We start from the raw sequence: 22691 nt of genomic DNA on the forward strand, positions 1-22691 counted from the left end.
GCACACCATCCTGGTCCCCATTCCTGGAAGACAGCTGGCTAATTTAATAAGGAATTAACAGTCAGGCGTGACAAGTGCTGTGATGAGGAACACATAAAGGACACAGGGTATCACCCAGACCTGAGTAGAGGACAGTGTTCCAGAGAGGGACCGGCCTGTGCCGAGGTGGCTGGGCATATTTATCACTGAATATGTGGGAAGGAAGGGCCTCCGCGAGCTGGTGCTGAGGACCACACATAGTAAGAATAGGCGACGCATTTTCAAACAGGGCTTCAGTAGTCTACTTTCCCTTGTGCTTTCAAACCGTAGTGCTTGATGGAGGAGCGGGGTTGGACCGCCTCTGTGGGGATCCTGTCTGTTCCGGAAGTGGAGCCTGGGCCGGGGCTCTCAGTGGATAAACTCCCACGTCCCTCCAGAAGCCGCTGACCGGCCAGATTGCCTCCAGCCCTTCCAGGCTGGGCTCCTGGCCCCAGCCCTTCAGCAGCTTTCTTTCTCCCTGGGGTCCTAAAAGATAGGTGTGTTCTTAGAGGCTCTGGCCCCAGCTTGGAGGATGCTATCAAGAAAGCCTTGCCTTGTGTACCTGGTAGACACCCAACAGATACATGTGGTGAGCTCTGAGGCGGCGGCCCCACCTTGCCCTGTGGCTCCCGCCAGACCTCAGCGGGCTGCAGACTCAGCTCACCTGCTTGGGTGCGTCAGGGTCAGACTCAGACTGGTTCTTGGTGGGTGCCTGACCCCCAGTCCTACCCCTGCCACCCCTTCCGCATCACATTTGGAGCAAACCGACCAGTCACTACCCTCCACAACCCCCCTCTGAAAGCTTGCCAGGGTGGGCTGTGTTCTAGAAGGCTGCTGAGTGGAGTGTGCTGCCTCTTGAAGGAGCTGATAGCCGTGATGCCAGAACTTGAGACATCCAGAATGGTTGTTTGGTTCCTAGGGACACTGGGTACCAGAGCTATTACCCTTCCTGCCCCAGGGACAGACAGACGCATGTACATACGCACACAGAATCCGTGACCCTGGGGATCCTCCTCTTGGAGGTGTTAACGTTCACTCTGGTCTAACTGAGCACAGCAAACTTTTTCTGGGTCTGCTGCTGGTGCAGGGCCTGGGGAGGGCTCGCCTGTGACACAGAAGCACAACATAGGAGCGTCCCGGGGGCAGGAGCATGAGCTGTTGCAGTGGGCCATGGCAGCTGGGGAGGTAGCAAGGACTGCGCCCTGGAACCTCATCCCTCCGTGTGGCCTCGGGGCTTGCCCACCTTAACCCTGTCATTGTATAAATGAGGCACCTGGGGCTCCAAGAGAGGAAGTGGTTGCCTCGCCCTTGGTCACCTAGCTATTTTCTCTCAGGGTTCTCACTGAGGCTCAGCCGTAGGCCCCTTTTGTGTTGGCCTGAAGAATTTGGTGGAGGGGAAACAATGTGGATTTTGAAGCCAGGTAGACCTGGGTGTGAATCCTGGGACTGTCACTTCCTGGCCTCTCTTACAGTCATGGGCTGGTCAGCTCTCTGAGCGTCAGGTTCTTCTCTGTACTTAGGGGAGACAATGCCACCTACCCCTGGGACTGTTGAGAAGACCAGAGATGACTACGTAAAAGGCATTAGGAGTAACTGTTAACGGGTCAGCTGTTCCTGTCCCCTCACTCCCTTCTGCAGTGCTGGGGGCCGGACTGGAGCATGTCACCTCCAGAGGGGCAGAGCCGTGGCTGGGGGCCTCTCACTGGCTACTCAGCGCCTGCTTGTTTTGTAGAGGGGTCAGTGTAGGCTTCTCTCCCCTCGTACTCAGTTGCTGGTGACCTTACCTGGCAGGGGTACCGGAGCTGGCTTCCAACGGCTCCGGACAAGGTTTCCCACCTTCCACATCTTTGGCAGCCACCAGTGCCTTAACAGGATGCAGGCTGGCACCTGGATTTCAGGCAGGAGAGCCGTCTACACTGTTCCCCACCTGGCAGCTGGGCGTGGAGCGCTGCCCAAGTGGACAGCAGCAGACACTGTAAGTGCCCGGCTCCTTGTGGCGTTGTTTGGTCCAATTTCCTTTGCATTGTGACCTACATCATTCTTTATTTGCTCAACCCTCTGAGCAGGCAGCAGTAATAAATCAATTAATGACTCCGATGAATCGTTTAATGGCTGACAAAATAACACTAAAGCCAACAGCTTGCATCTCTCCAGCAGTACCAAAGGACGCTGGTTGACTCGGGTGGGGGACGAAACAGAGACTGTTAGCTAAATTAGCGCAATTAGTGCGCGCTTTAAAGGCTTAGGCGGCATCTGCTCAGCGCCGAGCCTGTGTGGCAGCCACGCGCCGGGATGGCTGTGCAGAACACAGTGCTCTGTTGCTCACGGTTCCCGCCTGGCCTGGCAGGAGAGCCTGGGGACTCCTGGCCGTCATTGCCACGTAAGAGGCAGTGTTGGGTTTGAATTATGCGCCCCTTCCCCGACAAGTGTAAACTTGCCCAGCTTTGATATCGGGAAACCGCAGTCCCCGGTGAACTTGGCATTCTGTGCACATTCATCCCGTCACAGCGGAGGACAAGGTGAGGAAATGTGACTCTGTCCCCACTAAATTTGATACCATCTGAGGAAAGTGTGAGCTCCCATCCTTGAAAGATGTTCTGAGGGCCCTGCCTTTAATGGTTTCTTTTAAAGTAAAAAAAAAAAAAAAAAAAAAGTTTCTAGAAGCGGGTGGTTTTCTGTTCTCTGCACACCTCGGTCCTGGCAGGATTAAGTTGTCATTGGAACTGAGCGTGTGCACGGGTCCACGCCAGGGAATTTTCTACTTTGCAGAAACAACTGCCAGTGTTCTTGTTAAGGAGCTGTCACTGGCCTACTATGACATGTTTGTGGTTGTAAGTAGCTCCTTTAAGACAGTGGGGTGTGTGTGTGTCTTGCTAATGGTGTAAACCAGGGCCTCAAGCTCATTTCTCTGTAAGAAGAAATCAGCGCTGTGCAAATAGCTGTTGATCCACTCGGCAGTGTTCATCTAAGGGGGGACCAGTAGCCCTCAATCTCCCTTGTCGTGCGTGTACACGCCTAGGACCCACGCCCTGCGCTGTGCAGCCCAGCTGGGGAGGTGTTTGCACATGGAGGATGGTGCCCTGGCTGGGATCCACGGTGTAACCAGGTATTAATGACATGGGGCTCCACCTCTTACCCAAACGCTACCCTTTGATCCAGTTCCCAGAAGAAGCTGGTGCTTCGTAGGGTGGCTGGACAGGGCCCAGTGGTGTGGTGGCCCCAGCCTTCTCAGCACAAGGAAGCCAGTTCCTCTGCTGGGGGTGGGGATGTTCTGACCAGGGTGCCTGCCTTCCATTTTTCAAAAAGGCAACAGTATTTTTACAAGGTGGCCACTGAGAAGAGAGAGGCCGCTTCTCAGAAGAGTGGCCTCTGTCGAGCTGAGGACCTTGCCTTCCTGCAGCTCGGACCCTCCTTTTGTCTCCCCTGACCCCCGCTACCCAGCTTGGCCTCTTCAGGGAGTCATAAAAAGGCAGCGTGTCAGTCATCTGCCTGGCACTGGGGTTGCCGGCTCAGGGGTACCATTTGCTGAGCACCTGTCTTGGCCTGAGCCGCCACAGAGTACCCTCTACCCACCACAGAGCGTAGGGGGCCCCCCTCCTTTACAGATGATGATGAGGGGCTCAGAGAGGTACAGTGAGGTGCCGGGGTGCCCTGGCTCCTGGCGAGTGCAAGGGCTGGGCCCGGAACCCTGATGCCTCTGTTCTCAGGGGCCCGCCTTTAAGTGTCGAGTCTGAAACTGGCATCAGAGAAGCTGGGGCTGTGGTTTTTTGGCAGATCTGAGTGTGACTTCCAGTTCTGCCCATTCTGAACCCCGTGACCTTGCACAAGTCCCTTTACCCCCGGAGCCCCCACTTTCCCGTAGTGACCGTAGGGCTGTTGGGAGGAGCTGGGGGAGAGACTGGATGAGCCGCACAGTGAGCTGCATCAGAAGTGACCATCTTGGGCGAGCCCTCCTGACTGAGACGGTGGGCAAGCCCCACGCCCACCCCCCCCACCCCACCCCCGGAGATGGACTGACACGGGGCGGGTAGAGTCCTGGAGGGATTTGTGCTCTGAAGGAGAGGCTGTCAGGAGGCCCCGTGTCCCAGCAGCATTAAGATGACAGCAGTAATCTCTCACCCCCGTATCACCTCCCGCATCTTCGAGTCCTGCATCCTTTAAGGCCCTGGCTTGAGTGCTACCTCTCCCATAAAGCCTCCCTGATCCCCCTAATCCCTGTCTCGCAGCGTCCGCCCAGAGCACTGTCCCCTGTCCCTCAGTTCTCTGTCACTGCAACTCATTTCATCCAGACCCTCAGAGCAGACCCACGCCCTGCCATCTCCTGACCCACGGGCTCAGTGCAGTCTGGGTGGCCCCAGGAGCAAGTGTTCAGCGATGCAGCCGTGCGCGGGAGGCACTTGTAACCTTCCTGCAGCTCCCCACCTGCCTCGTCCCTCCTCCTCGTCCTAGGGGGATTTGCCAGTTAGAGCCAACAGACTCTTCACTGGGATCTCACATTCCCTGACACACTCACGTGCACGCGCGCCACACACACCTCTACCCTTTGGCGAATGCCGTCTCGTTGGAATATTGGTCAGGAAGGGTGGAGTTAGGGGGTCACCCTACTCAGGGAAGAGCAAAACATGTAGATGATCTCAGACACAGAGAATGAATCGTGTGTATCTTACGTTTTTAGTGATGTGTCCACTGTTTCTTTTCATAAGTCAAAGCACATAGGACTTTTCCTGGGAACTGCAAGGGTTGATGGGAGGAGAATGTTACTTGGGTTTCTTGAACCCAAGATCCTGGTGGAGGGACAGAGGGACTAACGTTAGAGCCACTTATTAGCTGTGTGACCTTAAGGTAGTGCATCTCTCTGTGCCTTAGTTTCCTTACCAGTAAGACACAAACAGCATCTTCCCAGGGATGCTGGGGGAGCAAATACTTCCCTTCTCCCCTCTCCCCTGGCTTACGGCATCAGAGTGAAAGGCAGTTGCTTCTCCAGCCGCTTCTGCATTCCTGGGTTAATCCTCTCACCCAGGGGACACAAGCGAGCTGGACTTAGTGCAGGAAGCTCAGGTGCCAGGACAGCCTTATTTGGGCCTGATGGCCTGCTGCGGCATGGTGGTGCTTTTGTCGTTTACACACGGCCCCTTTCAGCTTCCTTGGCTGAAGAGCTCAGTGTGACACCCACTGTGTCAGTGGAGCCGCGGGACCTCAGCTGCCTCTGTGGGAGCTGAGTTGGGGACAGGAAGGCTCGCCCAGGTCACGCGGTAGGTGTTTTGCAGCCAGAGCTGGAATCCTGGTCTGGGGACCCTCAGTCCAGAGCTCCTCTCTCACAGTAATCCCCAGGAAACACCAGGCGGTGGTGGGTAATGTGGCAGTCCCCCTTTAACATGGGTTTTGCCATGTCACAACTGTGAGTGACCCCAGATTATCACAGACCACTACCTCCGATCTGATACTCGGATCGGAGAAGGTTTTTGTAGCTCGGGGCATCTACTGTTGGACCGAGGGCCATCTCTCAGTGCAGGAGGCACGTCTATCCCTCCTCCCGTGTGACAGCCCCCTGGCTATTTGATGGCAGGGACCCGGTGTCACTCCCATGTGTCATCTGAACCTATTTTTAACGCCAGCTGATTCTGTCTGTTCATGTAGCAACAGGTCTGTGTTTTCTCTAAGCTGCAGAATTACAGCCCCGTTTTCCAAAACTGACTCTGTTCTACGGCCTGTGCATAAAACCGAGAGCCTTCTTTTTCTGTCCCCTTTCCTTCTGTGGACCCACCTCTGTCTGTCTTGGCCTTTCCATCTGGGCGATGATGACCTCCCCTCGTTCCTGCATCTACCTCTTCAGTGTGTTGATGCTGCTAAAATTCCCTCTGGGAAACCTGGCCCCACAGGGACCCAGATCACTCCATACAGAAGCTCCGTCTTGTTGATACCGGCACAAGCCTCCTTCCTCCCTGGGATGTCAGGCGTGCATTACTCAGAGGCGCCTCCCTCCCTCGCTGTAGTCATCGCAGGAATGTGCAGGGCTCCTCTAAGTGACCTCCGTTTCCCGGCCTGGCGCACATGGCCACATCCTCAGCACATGCCCTGCACCCCCGGTGTCTTGGGCTCCGGCCACGTGGCCTCCGTTGAGCTGAATTCAGTCAAGGAAGGCTGCACTTCGGTGGTTCTGCATGTGGCCCCCACTGCTGCACACCAAGGCCCGAGTATTAGGGCAGGGCGCGGAGGGAGGGGGTTTGCAGAACACAGTACCGTTTTGCAGCCTGTTAATCAGTCAGGAGGGCGTAGCTGACCTGGCAGGAGTCCCACAGTTTACTCTGAGCATTTGTTTTTATTCAGTTTTCCAGGAGCTTCGTGTGCCTAGAACTATTTTTAAAAGAGAGTAAAAAATGGGTGGGGGGAGGAATCCCATGCCAGTTTGTGAGTGAGGACAACGGGGTTCTTGGGGTGAGGCCAGAGGATAGTATCTCGTGGGGAATGTCCCTGCAGCCTTGCTCCTGGAAGGAAGCGTGGACACTGCTGCCTGCTATGCGATGCTCCTCTCCCAGGGAGAGATGAGAGGCCTGTTGTTACGTCCGCTTGCTCCGTGCCTCTCGGCTGCGCTGGTGGTGCTGGGGTTTGTTGTGGCGCCATTGGCATGCTTGGCAGGGGGTGAGGTGGGGCAAAGCAGGATTTTCAGAGGTCATGGGTTACCGTTCTGCTTAGAAACCTCCCCACTGCTCAGAGTGGAAAGTCTGAATTCCTTAGTCTGGCTTCCAAGGCTCTCCCTAGTCGCTCAGATTCCGAGGCTCTGGGTTTGAATCTTGCTTCTCCACCCTGGAGAGTAGGGGGGAGAATATCATTGACCCTGGGTGGGGCTGGTGGTGATGTGTCCTGGTATCCCCTCATTATAGAAAGCCACACAGATTTGGACAGCAAGGGTGTCTAGTTGCAGCGGCACGTGTCTGTCCCGTTGGAGCACACGGATGGGGCAGAGGCACTGGAGGGAACCCCCGAGGCCGGTGCCTGGCTACCCATCCTGGGATCATAAAGAAACCCTGCTCTTTAGAGAGGAAGTTCTGGAAACAGTCTTCCTCTCAGGTCTCCCTGGCTGGGAACTGGAGACTTCAGGCACCTCCCCTGAAGGCTTTGCAAGTTGACCAGAGGAGGCAGCTGGCTGGAGTGGGCCACATCGCCCTGTGCAAGGCCTGTTTTCTGCTTAGAAAAGAATTTGTAATTACTTTTTTTTTTTAAAGTGCAACTTACCAAACTGCATGCCCGCCCAGTTGAGTCTGCGTGTGTACGCACGCGTGTGTGGGTAAATGTTGGCGGTGAAGGCCTGGGCGGTTAGAGCCCAAATGTCAGCCGCTGTTATCTGCAGGCTCAGATAACAAGTAATAGGTCTCTGGGTAGTTTTTAATCTTGGATCTCTACATGTTCTGTAGTGAACAGAGAAGAGTTAAAATTCAGGGGCCCCTGGAAAGAGGACTGCAGTTCTGTTCCTGCAGGGGCGGCTGTTTGCAGTCCCCGCTCTCCTGGGTGTGTGGGCCGGGCGGGGGAGAGCAGCTTGGCAGAAGGGCCTCAGTGGTCATCTCCCCTCACCCCATCCATCATTGGACACATGGGGAAACTGAGTCCTACAGCAAGAAGGGGCTTGTCCGTGGGCTTCCAGCTAGGACCTGAGTCCTTGCTTAAGGGCTCTGACTTCTGAATCCAGGGTTCTTTCCTCCCTGAATCTGGTGGGGGAGTTCTATCCCGTGCACTCCCTGCGGCCCCAGCGTGCTGTGGGCCTCCGTCAATGTCAGGGCTTTGGGTTTGGGTTTTGTGTTTTTAGAGAAAACTCGCATGAGATGCTTTGCTGAGTGCCTTAATGGAACTCTAACTCACAAAATTGGAAACTGCAGGGCGAGGCTGATTCCTAGCAATCCGGAAAGGCCTGGCTCCAGATGGTCAAGTTTGAGTAGGTCTTTGAATAATACAAATAGTAATCATTTATTGAACACCTGCTGTATGCCTCTCATTGTGCTAGGTCTTGGAGATGGATGAAGCAGCCCCTGCTGCTGGGTGTGTGAGTTTGTGGGGAGGGGTCCGGTGTGATGTTGATAGGTGGCAACAGGAGGTCCCTTGGGTCTGGTTTTGTGAGCAAGTTATTTCTGAGCACCCCCCCACCACCACTTAACCCTTTTGTCACTCTCTAACACCAGTTGCTACTTTCTATTTTCTTCTTCATACTTTTCTACCCTTTAAAAAGTTCTCTGTTGCAAGCGCATGTTCGCTTTATAGTCAAAGGGGAACAGCAATAACTGTCACAAATGCAAGGCACAAATTTAAGCACTGCAACGCTACTGAATTTTGCTGTTGGAGAAGGCTTTAAATGACACAAACGTCTTCAGTTTCCTGCCCCTTAGTCACTGCTAACATGGCCTGCCTTTGTTGTCCGCCTTCACTGGAGGACAGCAAAACTCCAGCTTTCACCCCAGATTTCAGAGAATTACACCATCCGTTTACTAGAACCGTGGCTACCGTGGCCATTGCATTCAAAGAACTGTTGACCACCCACCCAGCCCCAGTTCCTAGAACCATTGAGTCAGCCCTGGTCTCGTAGGAAAGGACGTCTGACAGTGAAGGAGCCTTGTAGTAATACAGTGGAGCACTCCCAGGTCTAAGTTGTTGTTTGAAGGTTTTTGTTTTTTTTTTTAAAAAAATCATAACATACCCTTATCCTGTATCCTCAATATATAAAAAGTCAAATACCCAAATAAGAAGTGACCTAAATGTTTTACCGTACAATCCGATCTGTAAATGGCCAGTGCAAACCATTTCAAAAGGTCATGATCCAAAAGGTGAGTCAAAGTACCAAATGCCAAAGAAATACCAGCTGCCCAATTAGCAAACACTGGTTTGATGGTTCTTACTAAATTGGTTAAGTAGTGACACATCTCTGAAGGATCAAAGGGTTAAACATAACACCCGTCTCTGAAAGAACCTGAAGAAAATATAGCTGGGTGCTGACCTCACCCCATTTCAGAAAAAGTTTTTTGCTCCTGCCGCTGAGGAGTAATCGTTGGCTGTTAATCACAGAGAGTTGCATTTTCACAAACCACAGAGAGACAGTAACGCAGACGCCTGTAGGGTGGGCTGAGGCCGGGGCCCAGGTGTCCTCTTCCCCTGAGTGGCCTGTGACCTCAGACCTGGGGGTGGGGAGACCTGCAGCCCTAACTTTTGGAGATGTTTGAAACTTGCGAACACATTACAGGATGGTTACAGCGAGGGCTGGTGTTCTGTAGGCAGAGTCATTTTGAACAGTGACCTGGGGCTCACCTAGTCTCTTCACCTGGGGTCTGCCAGACTCCCACGGCATGCCCCGGGTTCACAGAGCTTTCAGCTTACAGAATAGCCCACCCCATCACTTAATCGTCCACAGCCCTGGCGAGAAGGTGCAACAACAGCCATCCCACTTTTTGTGGGAAACAGATTCAGAAGGTCCAAGTGGCTTGCCCGCAGTCGTCCACTTATTAGTACAGGTGACAGTGCTTAAAGCCAGGTGCATTTGTTCCCAGACATATTTGTTCATTTTATCGCATGCGTTTCCTTCCATCAAAGTTGGACATTAGGGGTTCTGGTTCCTATTTTATGGCTGATGAAAGGGAAGGAGGAGTAACTTCTCCAAGGTGGTGATGGGAGGCCGCGTTTATAAGAGAAAAAGAGGCTCTCTGTTTCCTGACCCTGAGGGGCTCACTCCTGTCCCCACCAATCAGAACCCTGGGAGATCATTGATGATTAAGTGTCGGGTTCTTGGTCATGGAGGGGTTTGGGGACCACTGAGGTTGGAGGTGGGCTTCTTGTAGGAGGAGCACCTGGAGGTTTGGAACCAGTGGGGAGGAGCAGGGAACAGGCCCAGGTAGGACTGTCAGGCCTGTGGCGTCCTCAGGGCTGGGGCCCGGGCTTCTCAGCCTCACCCCCGCCTGCGTGAGCGCAGGGCCAGGCACAGACATGCCGACCACACAAACAGGTTGGACCCCAAGTTTTTTGGAAGGAGGTCAGGCTGGGGAGAGCCATGTCCGCTCACCCCTGGGAGGCATTTGTTGAGGCAAGATGCACCAGGGAAGTGCCAGAATAGCAGCATTTAAAGAGAATAGTAACAACAGGCCCCCCCCCCCACTGTCTAGCCCCTCTCTTTTCAAGAGGCACCTGAGACCCTGTGGGGGCCTAGAAGACACCCTCCCCTCCTTCACTCTTTCCAGTCAAGTCTCCCAGCTGTCTGTCCATTTATTCATTGAGTCATGGGTACTTATTAATCTTGTGCTCTACGTGGCATGCCAGCCGCTTGGAGAGGGCACAGAAATTTACAAATCACCCACTTGCCCGCCAAGAGTTTCTCAGCGCAGCCTGGTGGGTAAGGCCCGGCCACATAGTGCCAGTAGTAGCTGCTGCATGTTGGCCACTGTACCTGCTCTGCACCACAGGAGGTACCTTCAGCACTTCCCTCGTGCCATTGTCACAGCCTCCCTAAGGGGTGGACTTTGTGCCCCCATTTTAGAGATGAGGAAGGGAAGGCTCAGCGTTCACCGCTTACCCAGGGAGTGACACACCTGAGAATCAATCGAGTCCAGGGGTCTGAATTTTAAACTGATACCTGTGTCTTGTCAGCGGCGAGATGACACTTAGCTGGGATGCTCGGAGGGCTCTGAGGAGGAGGTGGCCTTTGAGGAGGGTCCCTGCGGGACGCGGGCAGACAGAGGAAGGGGCAGGGGTCAGAACTGTGTCTCTGGCTGTGGGTTTGGGTACTCACCCCCACCTTCCTGTCTCCACAGAGTGCAGCAGCTGCCCCGAGCCCCGTGCTTGGCAACATTCCCCCCAACGATGGGATGCCGGGAGGCCCCATCCCTCCGGGTTTCTTTCAGGTACGTGATGGGCCCCTGGGTCTCGTGTGCTCTCAGGCCCAGGCCCTGGGCCGGTGGGAGGGACGGGGAGAGAAGTAAGTAGCTCAGTTTGCCATGGTCTAAATACAGTTGCTTCAGGCTGGTTCAAACCCTTCCCTTCCATGCCCTCTGCAGCCCTTCTCCGCTCCCTCTCAGCTGAGCAGGGAGAAGAGAGATGGGCAAGCAGACTGTCCCACACCGTCCCGCACCGCCCCGCGCCGCGGCTGGAGCGTGCAGCTTCACCCAGCAGTCTGGTGCGAAGCGATGTGCGGTTTGCCCCTGGCTGGGAGGCGGTGAGAGCTGCTTCCAAGCCAGTGTGGAGCTTTCTTTTAACAAAAGCCTTTTTTAAAAATTAAGTGAACTGTTCTTTGTTTCTGTTTTGTTGCTGCTGTCATTGTCATTGTTTACTTTGCCTGTCCAAACTACAAACCTTAGGCGTAATCTTAACAAAACAAAAAACCCACCGTGCTGGCCGGTGTCGGAATCCTTTCCCTCTGGTTAACCACTTGATTTTTTCCGAGTGTGATCACAGACAGCGTCCCACAGCATCTGTGCCCGCGCTCTGCCCGCCACAGGCAGGAACAGGCCCCACGTGGGGCAAGCGCCCGGCCTTCTCCAAAAGACACCCTGTTTGGCTTTTTCTGGTGTGTGTGTGTGTGAAATCGGGCTTTCTGTTTTGCCGGCTTGGGTGCGGCTACTACCCCTTCTGCGCCTCCTCCTCCATCCCTACCTTCCCCTCCTGGCACCTCATTTGATAAGCCCAGTCAAGACTGAGAAATGCTGTCGTAGGTATCAGTGTGCCGGGCTGTACGGAACTTCTGTGATGAAGCTCTGGAATGTAGCATCTCTCATTCTTTCAAGCCTGCCTGTAGCTGAGTTTGAGAATCTGCCCAAATTCCCTATACCTTCTGAAAGGTTGGCACTCTCAGAAAAGCATGTGGAAAGCGCTGTTCTGTAGAAAAGGAGGCAGAGATTTCCTCTGTGAAGCCCAAGAATTCAGAACTGGGACCCCAGTGAGGCAAAGTCCAAGGATATTTTTGCTGACAAAGGCCAAATTTAGCACCCGTGCGTGTCCAACAGTGAGGCGGGGTCCCTGGCGCCGGAGGCATCTGAGCAAAGATGTGACAGGTGGCCCTTAGGGATATTAAAGGGGTTTCCCCTGGTGCAAGATGACCTGGAAGATGCTTCTGCTTTGCAAGATTTTGCATCTTGGTTGATGTTAACTCTCGGGAGAGGAAGGCTAGGACACACTGCTTACTGGCCAAGGGCAACAGTAAAATTTGGGCATTCCCCCAAAACAGAAGCAGCAAGTCGCTCGCCAAGATGGTAATGGGAGGAGAGAGAGGGACGCAGGGTGGCGGTTCAGGTGGCCATACGTGGATTTGTGTGCATTCCGAGCACGCTGCCCAAACTGGGGCCTTGTCCATGGGGCAGAAGGTGGGTGCAACTTCAGAAATTGGTGTGGGAGACTCCAGCTTGGACCAGACCAGGCGTTGCCAGGGTCTCAGCTTGGGGTCAGGCCACAGACATATTGAAGAGGGGTTGAGAGAATGAGGCCTTAAGAATCCCTGGAAAACCCATGAACACAACCCAAGAAAGGCAGGAGTGGGTAGGCTGCCGCCCTCCCCAGAGAGGGAAAACCCAAGGGGCTGCTGTGTGAGGGCATTGTCCACACCAAGGGCAGCCATCCTCCTGGCCACTGCAGGTGGTGTTCTGCACCCGTCCGGTGGCCTTTCCCACTGGCATTCTGTCCCTTTGGGAATTCTTTCCCAGGCCCACACACCTGGATGCCCTTGATGCAGTGCAGGTGTGGCTTCCCCGCTGCGTAGACGTGGCCCACCGGGGTGCCACATTCCACCTGTGTGCACCTAAGTGAGGCTGCTCGCTGGCATCAGGGTGTCCAGTGCAGGCCACTAAGGGGGAAGAGGTAGATGACAGCCCAGTTGTATTTTTTAAAATAGGCCTTTGACTTAATTTTGGCCTGAGTCTAGGATAAGGCTCAGGTCTGCCTGATATGTGGGCAGCTACCGGTTTATCGCTTTGGTATAATCATCCTTGGTTAAGGCCTAATTCCAGACATACTTCTTGAGCCCTCCCAAGATGTGACGTTTGGGGGTGTGTGGTCACAAAGCCCAGACCGATTCTTGTCCTTATTTAGCTGCCAACAGCCACTGTCAAATAGAGGTGACTTTTGGACCCTCTTGACTTGAGGTCATCTCTATTCCTTGACCAGGGTGAACTGTCAAGAGCTGGCTGGGTCATGGCAGCAGGGATCAGTGTGTCTTGGCCTCTGTGCTTCCTTGGTCTCTTTTCTCCTGCTCCCTGGCACCATCTCCCCATCTGTCAGATGAGAGGGGTGGGCTAGGCCAGGTACTCAGCCTGGTCCTTCCTGGCCATGATGCCAAACCTCTCAGGCTGGGTCACTGCCAAGGGGAAAGGGTATCTCTCTGGAAGGAGGTAGTGGCTGCCCATTTCCGGAGCAGGCCTGCTCACAACAGGAATATTAGCTATTGATTGCCGGCCCTGCCCCTCGTTCGTCTTGCAGGCGGCCACTCTGATATTAGAAAGGAAATAGAGATGGTATCGAGGGTTTTATCTGCTGCCAACGATTGCACTTCTTCCCCTGCTTGGCCAGGGCCTGGGTAGGCAGCTGTGCTGCAGGAAGACTTTGCACCAAGCAGTCAGCCTGGGGTGGGGTGGGGTGGGGTGGCTGTGCCAGTTCTGGCCAGACCCTGGCTTGCAGTGGCCAGCCCAGTTTTCAGTTCAGGACTTCAGCCCCAGCTGGTCCTAAATTTAGAAGTCAGCATGCCTCCAGGATGGGTGGGAGGGAGCAGCCGTCCACCCTCCATCCCTGCCCCACAGAAAACAACACGGGTACTCCCTTCTCAGGCCTCTGACTGCCAGTCTTCATGGCCGCTCCTGGGGTCAGAAGATCCAGCTTTCTCCTCCTCGGTGTCCGTGTTTCCAAGGGGGGTTGGTGTCTGTCCGGTCCTGTGGCATGAGATGTGTCTGGGAGCAAGTTGAAGGCAGGCAGAGAGGTGGTTTGGGAACTGACCTGACCACATCTCCCTGTTGAGGATTAGTGTGGGGCTCTTGGGGTCTTGGTAGAATTTAGCCAAGGGCATTCTAATTCTGTGTTCCTTGTTTAAACAAAAACAACTGCCCTAATCTTGGCATTCACAGCACCTGGCAGATACTAGGTACCCAGTAGATGTCTGAACTGAGTTTATTGCGTTGCTCACTTTACGGGAGAGGAGCCCAGTCAGCCCCAACGTGCTAGCTGTCCAGCATTCTGACCAGGGAGGGTCTGACAGGAAGCAGCTTGGGGAGTGCAGGGGTGGTGGTCTGGTGTTTCGGAGCAGGGAAGGGCAGCGAGGACTTGGCCACGCACTTACTGAATGGGCTTGGGCAAGTTGCCCCCCATCTCTGGACCCCAGTTTTCTCAGCAATAGATGGAGCAGGCTGGACCAGATGGTCTCTGAGGGCCTCTCCAACTTTGATTTTCTGCTTTGGATCCAGATGGATTTTACATAATCAAGCAGTGGCGTTTTTTTCACGCAGCTTAACTCACTTGGGCTGCACATCTGGCAAGTGCAGCTTGGCTTTGGCCAGGCCCACCGGTCTGGGTGGGTCCCCTAGTTCTTTGGCCCTAAGGTGGTCCTTAAGGGGCACTGTCCAATAAGGATTTCTAAGTCCAGGACTGGGGAATTACAGGAGGGCAGGGGTCACGGAGAACAGAGCACTGGGTACAGACTGTTTTTGTTCTTGTTTTGTTTTTAAATTCCAATAATTGTTTTCAGTTATGCAGTGTTTTTAAACATGCAACTTGCTTTCATTTTGGCCACAGTGTTTCTGCAGAGGAGGCGTGGCCGACTGGGAAAGCGAGACTCGGAAGGTGATGGCTTGCCCAAGGTTATACACCAAGGGCTGCAATCAGAGTCTACACCTGGGCTTCCCAGTTCCTGATGTAGTGTTCTTCACACAGTCGGAAGTCAGATGTAGATAGATACATGTCTGGTTGTCTACAGAAGTAGAGAATAGAGAACAAGATAAAAGGAAGGAGAGAATGGAGGGGGATAGAGAAACCCTAACTGTCTTCTCTTAGAAATAGCAAATAAGTCTCCATTCAGATGCCTGCTCTGAGTGATTAGTGGTGGCTGCTCAGAACACTGTGTTGAGAATGATTCTGAAGCTGTGTCCAGGCTCAACAGATACTGATTGGCCAGGTCTACCAGGCACATGGGCGTGTGTCAGTGGTAGTACATATCCTAGTTATGTGCCAGCTCCGATCTAGTCCAGACTTCTCATTTAGGGATGTGGAAGTGGACTCTCAGAAGGAGAAGGGACTGTGTTAGTGACAGTCATCGGTATGTCTGACATGCAAGGCACAGGGCTTGGCCCCAGGCCAGAACTGAACCACCGTTAGTGTGCCTGCAGGAGCAGCCAGCCTGCCAGAGAGACTGGCACGTAAACCCATTCCCAGCCCCTGTAGCAGGACAGAGGAGGGGCCAGCCTGCCAAGATGAGAGATCGGGAAGAGGTTCCCGGAGGCAGTGCAGCCATGGCTGAGCCAGTGTCTAGAATGAGCTGACAGGTGCTCAGTGGGAGGTGAGGCTGGACAGGTTGCCAGGCAGTTGTTCATGGCCTCTGTTAAGTGTGGGCTTCATCCAGTGGCCAGTGGAAAACCAGCAGGGCACCCTGGGCGGGACAGTGCCTTGGCCAGACGTGTGTGCCTGGACAGCTACTCTGATTGCTCCAGTGGCTCTGTGGGGGCAGGGACTGGGGTGCTGCGGCTGGTGCTCAGGAAGTAGCGGACCACATTGACGATGGACACTGGCATTCCAGAGACCCAGCAGAGGTCACAGGATTAAAGACTGTCCCTTCTCTGGAAAAGACAGTCCTAGGGGAGGGGTCCCAACTCCATTTGCTGAAAATTCAGCCAGTCCTGCTCTGAACACCCCGGATACTTTCCAACATGGCTGGGGACAGCAGGGAGTGACTGATATATCCACTCATTCCAGGGAGCCTTCATTCCTGCTGGCCAGAGTCCCCCTGCCTTAGAAAGAGGTTGAAGTCTGTCTCCAGAGAACCCTCCCCGTCAGTTATAGGGGAGAGGCTGAGAAGGAGCAAACGGTGCATATAGCCCAGGAACCAGAAAAATGATCCAGGGGGGAGAGAGACCAATGACCTTAAACTTCTGTTGTCGAGATTGTAGGGAATGCTTCTCTCCTCATCTCCCGCAGTAGCAGCTGGGGTTTCTCTGGGAGAAAAGCAGCCTCAGGAGGACTCTGGTGACTGTCTCAAAGTATCTGAAGTTCTGCCACGTGTTAATAAAAGAACCTGCCATATACTCAGACCTGCCTCTGTGAGCCTTTGGCCTTCAGATCCTAGGTCCTTGGGAGAAAGGAAGAGGGAGGCCAGTTTGAGTGTTTGTATGGGAGGCATTTCCATCTGCCATCTGCTAATTTAACAGTGAAGTGGTGAGCTGCTTGACAGTGGTGGTAACCAAGCAGAGGCAGGATGCCCAGTAGAGAGCCCAAGGCACTGTGAGCCTTGGGGTAGGTGGTGTGTTAACAGGGAGGGCCAAAGCCCAATAAATGGGAATATGCCTGTGGCAGTAACTGGGGCCGTTCCTGAGAGCTGGGCCAAGTTTCCTGTCTTCCTGTCCAGCGGGAAGCAGGGAGCAGCAGTGCGAGCGGACATTCCCCCTGCCAGAAAGCCGCTGCAACAGGAAAGACTCCTCTGTGCTGACTGGGACGAGTTTGGGACTAGGGAAGCCTTGGGAAGAATTAAACCACCTTGTTTTGGTTTCCAAAGCTGGCTGCTAGGGAGGGCTTGATGGCTGGGCCAGGATCCCCATTTGATGGTGGTGAGGCCCAGGCTGGGCAGGTGAAGGAGCTGAGCCTCAGCCGTGTGAGACCTGGCCAGGCTTATGTGTTCGTCCCCTAGCCCATCCATCACATGAGGTCTCTAAGGGCGCAGGGACCTCTCAGTCACCCAAGAGACAGCCTCGGACCCTGTCCTCCAGGGGCTCACAGTCTGGTGGAGGAGGCAGGGCGTGACTAAGTGGCAGGATATACCACACTGCCATACCGAGGGGGTTGACAGCAGAATACCGTGGGGCAGGCACAGAGAGCAACCACCCAGCCTGGGCGCTGTCTGGGAAAGCCTCCCCGCGGGGCTGGCATTCAAGCTGAAGAGGAGGAGGCAGTTGGCAATGAGTGGGGAAGGGCAGGGCGGGGAGCATGTGCCAGCCGAGAGAGGGCGTGTGCCGGACGTGATGTGAAAGGGCGAGTTTGGGGTGGCAGGAGCCTGGATGGCTGGCCAGGGCATGGGGACAGATCCAGGGAGGTGGGCAGGGCTGGCCCGAGAGGAGCCAGGAATAGACACAGGAAGGACTTTAACGTAAAAATGGAGGGAAGCCACGGAAGGTTCCTAATAAAGGGACAGCACAATCCCCAGGAAGAGCATCTGCGGCCTGGGAGGGCCGGGCTCTTGGCAGACTGGCCGTTGTGGAGTCCGGCTACGGTCCCCTCCAGAGGTGGCTGTGGCCTGAGCTGGAGTGGTGACTGGGTGGGACTGAGGGCCTCTCGGTGGATGTGAGGAGGCCCGCCCAGGCTTGTGGGCTGCACTGGCAGCAAGGGGCAGGTCTCGGAGGTGGGCGGAGGACAGGTGTGGTGGTGAGAAGCCGAGACCCTCCCCTTCCCTGGGCAGGAGCGAGGAGGGCCCATTGTGAGGTCCTGGAGCTGCCCAGCCTGGCCCTCCTGCCCTCCTGCCCGTGCTCTCAGGCCCTAAAGTGGAACCGTCCGTCTGGTCCCTTCTGTCACTGCCGGTGGAAGTACTCTCGAGTAGAAAAGGTGTCCCCTTCTGTGGTTGCATTTGACCCTGTAAGGTAGGCCCAAGAACTAATAGCATTCCCGCTGTACAGATAAGGAAACCGAGGCCCAGCTTGCTCAGGAAGGCAGGCCTGGGGCTGTGGGATCTGCTGTCTGTTGGGGAGCAAATCCCCTCCTGTTTCTGGGCCCCGTCTTCTGACCCCAGTGCCCCGCCTGCTTCCCTGGAGGCCGGAGAGAGGGAGTCTGTCTGGTAGGTGCTCGGCCAGTGGGAGAGGAGGACCGAGGTGCTGTGTCTGGGGAATGTGCCGGGTCCTCCATGGCACAGAAGCACCCCCCACCCCCCACCCCAGCCCCGCCAGCTCCCCCGCCCTGCTGTCTGCCTCCAGACTGACAGAAGGCAGGGTCACCCCTGCTGAGGATTAGAGAGGAGGTGGGGACTACTCTTCTCCCCCCCCCAGCCCCCACCTGTTCCAAACTGGCTTGGCTACCGGAGCAGCCCCTCCTCTGGGCACTGTGATTGAAGCCAGCTGCAGCCTGAAGCCGCCTGCCCTGGGAGTTGGACACCCTGGTTGGAGTCCAGCGCTGCTGCCAAACCCTGTGTGTCCTTGGGGAGCCATCCTCCCCTCTCTGGGCCCCAGCCTGCTCATCTGGCTGCTCTGAAGCACTGCGGGCCTGGGCCACCCTGCGATCACCTGGCCCCTGCGGAGAGGCCTGGGCCGGCGAGAGGGAAGAAAGCCTTTTTTCTTGCCAGCACCCCCTCCACAAAGGTCAGGCTTGCGCCCCACCCCGCCCGGCAGCCAGCCTGGTGCCGAATGTCTGCCCAGCGGCAGATGACCGGCACCGGGGCTCCTAGCAACAGTGGACAAAAGGTTACTCCTGACGTGCCAGGCTGCCTCGGCGGCGGCTGGCTCAGCCCCTCACCCTCCCTCTTGAAAAGGAAAAAAAGTTGCGGCCTTGACTGGCGCGCGTGCCTGTGGGCACACATGCCTGTGTGCACACGTGTGGACATGTTTGTGTCTGCACACTCGAGCCGCCGCTCCCTCCCCCTCCGAAAAACGTGAACTCCACATGTAGCGCCGTAACTCTCACTGATGAAATGGAAAGTTGAACATAAATCAATGTCTGCCGCCCAGTTAGCTATGCATCAGCAGTCAGTGCCGGGGAGATTTGCTCGGTAACAAAGCACCCAGCAGCTCCGCGGGCCTCGACTGCCCCCTAATGCGGAGCCAGCCCCACGCCGTGGAGCCCAGCTGGGCCGCACGCCACCTCCTCCTGGCCTCCAAGCCGGGATGGGGCTTTCCCTCCCCTGCCCTCACCCCAAGGTCTCTCTCCTCCCTTTTGAGGGACGGGAAAGGGGAAGAGCCTGTGAGGACCCTGGGGCCTGGGCTCTGTTCTGGCTGCGCCTGGCGGGCCCCTCTGGGCCCGTCCTCCTGAGCTGCAGACCACCTCCGAGTCCCGGCGTTTGTGGGTCTGCTGCTGCAGGGATCCAGGTCAGCAGTGTCAGTCGCCGCCTGCACCTCTCCTTTATTAAGCGCTTGGGCTGGTTTATCCTTTCCCCTTTGGCTGTGCATTTTTACTTTGGGTTTTCTTAGGATTGAATTATTTTCCCTGTGCCTGGAAGCTACTCTGCCACCCTGTCAGCTTTCCTGGCAGAGTGCTGTGGCTGTCCCCTTCCCCACGAGAGCCTCCTGCCTGTCACTGGGAAGGTGGGGGCTCCCATGGGGGTGGAGGGGGGTGGTGGTTTGTTTCTTCATAGCTGACTGGGGGGGGTAGGCCCTCCTCTGCTCCTGCCCCCACCCTCCTTCTCAGCAAATTGTGCTGAGGTTTTTCTTCTTTAAAAAAAAAAAGGTCAAATTCCTGAGCCCTTGTAGCAGAAGGGGTTTGAGGAAGAGAATTCCAGCAGAATCCTGTAATAACACGCCTCGGCATTACATGGCTCAGGACGGACCCCCTGAGTGAGATCACGCCACGGCACAAGGAAGCTGCCCTTCTAGAGAGTCTGGGCCGGGCCCTGGTCCAGGGTCAAAGGCCGCTGCCACTGGGAGCTCCGCGTGAGGCACTGTTCTGAGTGCTGGGGATGGGGCAGGGCCCACAGTGTGGGGTCGGGTTCGTGTCCGCTTTCTGCCTGAAGTAACTCCCCAGGCACCCTTTCCCTGAAACGCCCCCTTCCCCATAGGAAGGCCTTGGAACAATCGAAGCCCCCATGGCCTACCGGTGGTTCTGTGAACTTTCTCCCAGAAAAGCCCCTGTCTCTTGCTCAAGACCAGGATGGTGGGAAAGAGACTGGGGACCTGGACGGGACCAGTGCAGCTTTGTGCTGAGTCTGGGCTCCCCACCCCAGCCCTATATGGGGAGCGGGAGGGCACCTAGCTGGGCTTCAGGGAGACGCTGGAGGCTTGGGAGCAAGACAGCCCACTGCCACTTCCTGGCAGGGTGGTCTGGGCAGGCACTCCGCCTCTTCAGGCACTGTTTCCCAGCTGTGCGGGAGGAGCCATGCGATGTATGTTCACATGCAGTAATGGTTTACTGTTGCCGCTGAGAGGTGACTGGATTGGCTTCAGGATCATTGACCAGTCGGTGGTCAGAAGCCTGGCAGCTGAGCCCGGAGTTTGCGGCACGCCCGTCGGCTCATCTGGCCCCTCTGCCCTGGGCGGGAAGGCGCTGGGTCTTGCACCTCGCTCACCCTCTCGGAAGGCGCTCTGTCCTTCCTGGCAGCCTCTGAGGTCATGCAGCCTGGGTGGGCTTGTGGGTTGCCTTGAGAAGGTCGGTGGACCTCTCTGAGCCTCGGTGGCTTCATCTAGTAACTGGGCAGATGTGAGGATGCCAGAGACGACGCGCCTGGCCCTGGGTCAGCACTCATACCTATTGGCTGCTGGAATCGCCATCGTAGGTGTATCCGAGACTTTTCATTGCTGGAGGCCAGGGTGAAGCCAGCCCTTCCAGCTTATCCTAAGAGCAAGTACTGCCTCGAGTTTTCTCCTCTTTCCAGAAGGGAGTCTTGGGGGCTCAGCACAGCCTTAGTGGCATTGCCGTGTGGAGAGTTCTGAGTATTTTTGAGATTGATTGGCTTTCTAGTGCTTAACCCTGCAGTGTGACGGGCAAATTTGGCACTTACTAAGCATCAGGCCCTGTTTGGCCTTTTATGTGTTAGCTCACTTAATCCTGCCACCTGACTTGCCTCCCTTGGACCTTGACTCCTTGTGCCCTGGCCCACCCGACAAGAGCTGTAGGGGAAGTAGAGGCAGGGCAGCAGGCTGAGTGAGTGTCTGGGAGCCTCGGATTCTGTTCCTACCAGGCTCAGTAACGTGAGCCTGAGGGGGACCAGCTCTCGGGCTCAGGGAGCTGGGTCTCCACCTGTGCAGCTGAGTTGTCACACTAGTGAGCTTCACCTGAGGATCATTTGAGTTTGCTTTCCCCACCTGTAAAATACGAGCAGCTGCACCTGCTTCCCCAGCTATGCGTTGCACCAGAGAGTTGGGAGTGTGGTCAGAAAGAAAGGCAGATGGGAATCTGCACCCAGGCTCCTTCCCAGAGGCCGAGCCCTGCAGAAAGGCCCCCAGGGTTGGGACGCAAGACAGCCCCTGGTGTTCATAGCCTATGCGTCAGACACCAGCCCTGGGCTACCACAGGATGGTGGGTGGCTCGTTCTCCTCTGTCACATAGTCTTCCTATCAGTGGTGTCCCTTCATTAGAAGAATAAAGTCCCGATTCTTGGTAAGACATTCAGAACTCTTTGTGGTCTAGCCTGCCACCCTCGCCCATTGCTGGACCAGCTGCTGGTCCCCAGGGTGGGCGCCAGAGCTGCTGCCTGTCAGACCTGGCCCCTGCCTGTCCCGTCAGTCGGCCGTGGATTCTTCTGCGGGGGCAGAATGCGCCCCTCCCCTTCTGGAAGCCTCCTCCGTCTCAGGCCATTTTTATTCAAGAAGACTTTGACAAAGTCTTGCCCCATCCTTGCCCCCAGGTCAAAAAGGATACGCCCAAAGTGTGGTTCTAATTAAGTTCCTCTTCCTTAGATTAGTTATAGATGCTGACGAGAAACTTAGTCTGGAGTTGTGAAAATGGTCTAAGAGTTTAGAAACCTATGGTCAGTTCTGGGGCAGTGGCTTTACCTCTCCGGGCCACCTGTAAACGCAGCAGTGTTAGAGTGGACGTGGGAGGGGTATTTGTGAGCAGAAGAAACCTGGTGCCTGTCTTTGGGGGCATCAGGGTTTTGGGGACAGAAGAAATAGGGGACCACTTCTCGGGCAGACGACTCCGGGGAGCTTGCTGAGGTACTCGGTGTCAGGCGGTGCCCGAGGGGTGGCTTGTGGCCCCCAGGCCAGCTCCTGTTAGGGTGGGCCATGCGTGGTAGGCAGGAGGCCTAGCTCGCTGGGCTGACGAGGAAGGCTGAGTCCAAGAAAGAAGAGGTCCCCGAAGGATCCCGTAGGCGGGCAGGATCCCAGGCCACAGCCACCCTTGCAGCGGGGTGGTTCTGGGCACTGGACTAAGTGCTTGACTCTTGGTGTCTCGGTCCTGCGGGTCTTTGTGAGGCAGGGAGAGGGGCAGCCCCCTTTCTTAGGCAAGGTGAGTGAGTTTCAGAGGGAACCTCAGGCTGGGCTTCGGGCCTCACGAGTCTGGGGCTCTTGCGAGGACACCTCGGAGCTGCCCCGTGTGTTTCCACCAGAGGTCACCAGGTATCATCGCACCTGCCCGTGTGACCACGGTCCAGGCTCCCCCAGCCTGTGTCTCCCCAGAGTCCTGGTACTCTTCCCTGCTCCATCCTGTTGCTTCACCTTCACAGAGGAAGACGAGGTCGTAGGCCATTCCCCGAGCTTCTCGAGGAGGAAGAGGCACAGACAAACCACTGGTCACCCCCAGAGCGGTGGGACGATGAGGGAAAGCCTTGGCGGGCTTTCTGTTCCCTTCTCAGCCCTCTTCTGCTCAGCGGACGATGGGGTTGAATTCCGGAT

At 55.7% G+C, this 22691-nt stretch overlaps 1 protein-coding gene across 3 annotated transcripts in view; it reads left to right on the plus strand.

Annotated features, from left to right (window-relative positions):
- The window catches only part of SSBP3 (single stranded DNA binding protein 3), a 155768-nt gene that overhangs the window by 99163 nt on the left and 33914 nt on the right, over positions 1-22691 (plus strand). For all 3 annotated transcript variants that reach the window (XM_045547951.1, XM_045547952.1, XM_045547953.1), the window contains one exon: positions 10800-10889. In XM_045547951.1, coding sequence (XP_045403907.1) covers positions 10800-10889 — 90 coding nt within the window. The remainder of the gene's footprint in view (positions 1-10799; positions 10890-22691) is intronic.

This window comes from Lemur catta, chromosome 3 (assembly GCF_020740605.2).
Source record: "Lemur catta isolate mLemCat1 chromosome 3, mLemCat1.pri, whole genome shotgun sequence".
In the NCBI taxonomy this organism is placed as follows: Eukaryota; Metazoa; Chordata; class Mammalia; order Primates; family Lemuridae; genus Lemur; species Lemur catta.